This window comes from Zeus faber (assembly GCF_960531495.2).
Source record: "Zeus faber genome assembly, chromosome: 19".
Classification (NCBI taxonomy): domain Eukaryota; kingdom Metazoa; phylum Chordata; class Actinopteri; order Zeiformes; family Zeidae; genus Zeus; species Zeus faber.
The window spans coordinates 20,818,678-20,823,677 of record NC_137206.1 but is presented as its reverse complement, the minus strand read 5'-3'; the positions used below and the strand labels follow the sequence as shown (position 1 = coordinate 20,823,677).

Here is a 5,000-nt window from a genome sequence, read left to right as displayed (position 1 = left end):
TATCTAAGGAGCACTTGTGATTTGCTGCATGAGCACACAGGAGCTTCACAGTTTATTCACTTCACTGATTGAAGCGTTCTGCCTCCGTTGTGATGTAATTACAGTTGATTACGCCAGGCTTTTGTTTCTATGGTTACTAATAGGCTTTTCCCTGATAGGCCGAACCAGTAATCCAATGAAAACGATTGAGTGGTAATCTGACACTCAATCAGCCTACTTTGAAGAGTTATTATCTGTGTGTGTTTGTGTGTGTGCGTATTTATGTTGTAGCATATCTGTGTATGTCTGCACATGTTGCATATGTCTCTGTGTGTCTCTGGGCTTCCTCTAGCCAGGGGCGATGTCAGGAAATCCCTTGGTTTATTGAACACAGTCTTAATAAACACTTTTACCTCTATAAACACTTATTGAACGTAGCTGCTAAAACCCCTGATGCGTCATCACATCACCTTCAGGAGACACTTTCAACTGCACGCACTGAGTGCAACCCGTAGTATCGATCAGGTATCGAACGCTACACAGCAAAATGCAACTGAATAATTCCCCACAAAATGGGAAAGTGATTGCCTTTGATCCTTCCCGCTACCTCCCCAGAATGCACTGCCCCCAAAGGTGAGCACTGCTATGGGCAAGCAGACAATTTCAGGCTTGTAGTCTTAGTGTATCTTATTGAGCTGAATGTCATAGGGAAAAGACAGAACCTCAACGAGGACCTGGAAAGCCCACTACCGGGATGGCCAGGAGAGCAATGCATGCTCAGTACAGACAAGTAAAATATACCAATTAACCAATTTCAGTAAAGGAATGTGATCTGGGACTCTTTTGTCTCAGGTCTCTAATGGTAGTTTCTAATGTCTAATGTTACGTTCTCTAATGCTGAGCACACTGGCTGGCTGACTGTAATTTACAGTGGGCTTCAGTTCTGGCTTCATATTACTGTGTATTCCTTATTCATGTTCTGAATAAGGAAGAGAGTTAAGCCAGAAACAAGGTGATCGGATTGGTGATGAGGTTTGAGCAGCAGCTCAATCACATCTTTGAACCTTCAGCCACATGACAGCCTTCAGGCAAGGTGTCTTCACTTTCATCATTACTAAAACAGAAATAACACACACATGCATCCTTGCCACAACCTACACAAAAAAAAATAGACAAATGCGCGTGTGCGCATGCGCGCACAAACATGCATGCACATGCGCGCGCACACACACACACACACACACACACACACACACACACACACACACACACACACACACACACACACACACACACACACACACACACACACACACACACACACACACAGATCCCCTTTCAATTGAGTGCCATTCAACATCACAACATTAACCAATGAGTTGGCATTTAGGAGACTAATGGACCAGCTAATCTAATGACAACTGTCACCATAGATTTGTGTGTTTAGATGTGTAGGCTTGAGTGTGTTTGTATGTGCGCATGTGCGTGCATGTGAGTGTATTTGAGCACGTGCGGTACAGTGTTATTTTCAGTGTGTATATGCCTGCATGTGTGTGTCTGTGTGTTTGTTGGTTGATGTATTGGCCCTCTATCTGTGCTAGGGGCTTTTTGTCTGAGCTGTGTACAGTCTGCTTAGATTTCCTTCCTTTCTTTCTTTCCCTCTCTCTCTCTCTCTCTCTCTCTCTCTCTCTCTCTCTCTCTCTCTCTCTGTTTCCAGGTCCTCTGCTTGGCTCCTGTCTGAGTCCACTGGTCTCTGACTGGGCTCTCCAACGCTTTTCGGCCGTGACCTTCACTCCCTCAGATAATCGTCACTCTCTCGTCCCTCAGTGAGCTCTGCCTGTCTTTTGCAGCCCGCCTACATTGTGATGGTTTGGACAACACTAGTTCGACAACAGATGCACTGTTTACATCTAGTTCTCTCACAATCTCTCAGTCCCTTCTCATTTTTCACATTACTACCACCGGAGACCACCCAGTGTGATTGTAGAGACAGAGCGCTCTTATCAGTTTTTAATTGGAATTTTGGAATTCTGATGTGACTAAAGATGACATTAACAAAGTTGCTTCTTATTGGCATGATATTTTCACCTTTTAGGCGGTTTCTTTTTAAGCACCTTCACAATGTAATTTGTTTTTTTAAATTATCCGGTGTGTGTGTTTGTAATTGTACCTCTGCGTGTTTATGTACTGACTTCTTTAGGTGTAAATATAGTAATACACAGATATACTAAAAGCATACTATGGAAAATTGAAGCAAAATTACTCAGTGTAAAATCAAAAATAAACAAAGCTCTACATGTACTAAATGTGCCGACATGATCACAGAGTGCAGACAGTAGATTGCCTTGGGTCAATATTCACATACAAACATCATAAGGACATAAGGACAGTTAAAAGAAATCAATAGGAAATGGAGCTGGAAGATCGCACTGTCTTCCTGGAGCCGATTGCTCTGCTGTTCGGCGTGTTCGCCTGCTTTGTAGTGTGCTCTCGAACTCCAGTTGTAATCTTTTAATTTCTCTGACCTGGCTGCATCATAAATAATTAGTCAGGGGAACGTCTTCTCAGGTGCATAATAACCCAAGCGCATAGTGCGTCGGGATGGGCTCACTTTGTCACAGTGGCAGGCATAGAAACTTGGAGAAATTAGCCTGTGTTTTGTGCTTTGTAATCACAGCATGGAGGAAACAGCAAGGCGTTCAGGAACAGTTTGTATTCTGTAATGAATGGACACACACACGCACGCACGCACACACACACACACACACACACACACACACACACACACACACACACACACACACACACACACACACACACACACACACACACACACACACACACACACACTGGAACATACTGCACACACAGCAAACACTAACGCATATACAGCACACAGTATACGTGACCTCCTTCCCTACACACATTTAGTGTACTCACAGGACAGGTGTTTTCATACGCAGGAAAGCATGTGAGCACAGGCTGGTGTGTGCATAGTCTCACACATACCCCATTTCACAGCCACTCATACTCACTCATAAGGGGCTTTTCCAGTTCAGGAAGCAGGAACTTAGTTCCCGGTACTTAGGAACTTAGGCCTTTTCCAGAGGAAGAACTTGGTATCAAAATTGGTTCCACTTGGGTCCCAAAAAAGTCCCATTGGACTTGACTTTTAAATAACAGTAAATATCAGATTTAACACTCACTGCTTGCTCAAAGAGCTATCTCACCATCGCTACTTAGTTCTATAGAATAAAATGGAAAGCCAGAACCTGATGTACAGCAACCGATGCAACCAGCACGTGCCAAATGTCATGTTTTGCATCACTTCCATCTGATTTGTGTAATCTCCACGGTTCCTAGGTCCGGTGGGAAAGGAACAAAGAACTCTTTTAAGGACGGCTAAGCTTCCAGTTTTAGAAGTCTCCCAACCTTAATTGGTTGCCCATTTAGTCCCTGGTAAAAGTATCTTGGTGGAAAAGTGGCTACATACACAATCATCTTGCACACACAATCGATCTGTAGCCGTGGAGCAGCAGTGGTTCTGCTGGCCTATTTCTACATCAGGTGGGCCGGCTCTGAGGCTCGGCGGCAGCAGCCGGCCTCAGAGTGCTGCCTCAGCGTTGTGGCAGGTCCCGCCTCGGCCTGTGACGGATGTGTGTTTTTTATGTGAAATATGGTGCTGAATCAGGAACCTGGTAGAGAGTCGTTATAAAGGGAAGAAAAGGTCCAGACACGCTTTCTGTCTTCCAGCCTGGGAATGACCTCTTGACTAGTGATAATGTGATTGAGTGATAATGACCATATACAATGATAACCCATATTTCAATATCATCACTTGTTTCACAATGAAAGTTTAACTTAAAGAACATACTCTAAGAATACAACATACACCCAAACATCCAGAAGTATTGCTCTTATTTCTTTGTATTTTCTGAATGGATTTTTTTCATTTCCAGTCTCAGTTCACTTCTCTTTCTCCCTCTCTCCTGCTCTCTCTCTCGCTCTCTCTCTATGTCTCTCCACCATGAACCTGCCGGCTAAGCTGACCTGGTTCCCGGTGCCGTGGTGGATGGTGCTGAATCAGGAAGAGTTCCAGGTGTTTGAGTCATGTGACTCCCTCTCACCTGATTTCGCGGCTCCAACCACATCCATCTCGTAATGAGAGTATGGGGCCAAGCGGGGGACATGGGGCCCTAACGACCACTCCGTCCCCAGAACGCTGCGGGTTTGTGCGTGTTTCTATGTGCGTTTTGAATGTTGCGCACGATTGTGTGCGTGTGCATGTGTGTGTCCTTACGGTCAGGGAAGCAGTTGTCGGGGTCCATGGCTTCTTCAGCCATCTCAGAGTACTCGTCCTCTTCCTCGCCAGGCTTCCTCAAATCCACTGTGCTTCCCTCCGAGAGGCTGATATCGTCCTTCTGCTGAGAAAAAATAATAAATAAATAGCTATCTTTATTAAACATTGTCTCTATAAATGAACCTTTGGCAGTGGACCAAAATCATCTCCACTCAAATGCAGTGACACCCCTTCTGTTCTACTAAACACAAATAAAATCAGCAGCAAACAAACCTAATGGTAGTGTTTGTATTACAAGTATTACACAACTAGAACATGTCATTACATTTTAGCTGCTGCCCAGAAGATGAAAATCTTTCAAAATCAAGAAATGTGTCGAATTCAGCGAGGCTCCTGTTCCTACGTCAACATCTGATCTGACACGGACCACTGAGGAAATCCTTGCGTGTTTGCTAAGCATCATGGGAATTTAACTCCACAAAGGGACAAAGAGAAATGCAGACCCGTCATCCGGGGGCGTTCTGCTGAAACCGGGGAAAGAATTTGCCAGAGTCGGAAAGAAGACGGATCAGGTGTAAAAATATCTGCACAATGACACAGCGGGGACCTCTGGGTGGTGTGTGTGTGTGTGTGTGTGTGTGTGTGTGTGTGTCTGTGTGCATATGTGCACAGACAGGTAAGGTAACTTCTTGAGTCAACAGCTAAGTCATGAATATATTCA

At 44.6% G+C, this 5,000-nt stretch overlaps 1 protein-coding gene across 1 annotated transcript in view; it reads right to left on the bottom strand.

The window, feature by feature from the left end:
- The window catches only part of scn5lab (sodium channel, voltage gated, type V-like, alpha b), a gene marked incomplete at its 5' end in the record, with an annotated part of 113,784 nt that overhangs the window by 20,605 nt on the left and 88,179 nt on the right, over window positions 1–5,000 (bottom strand). The window contains one exon of the mRNA XM_080020666.1: window positions 4,280–4,403. Coding sequence (XP_079876792.1) covers window positions 4,280–4,403 — 124 coding nt within the window. The remainder of the gene's footprint in view (window positions 1–4,279; window positions 4,404–5,000) is intronic.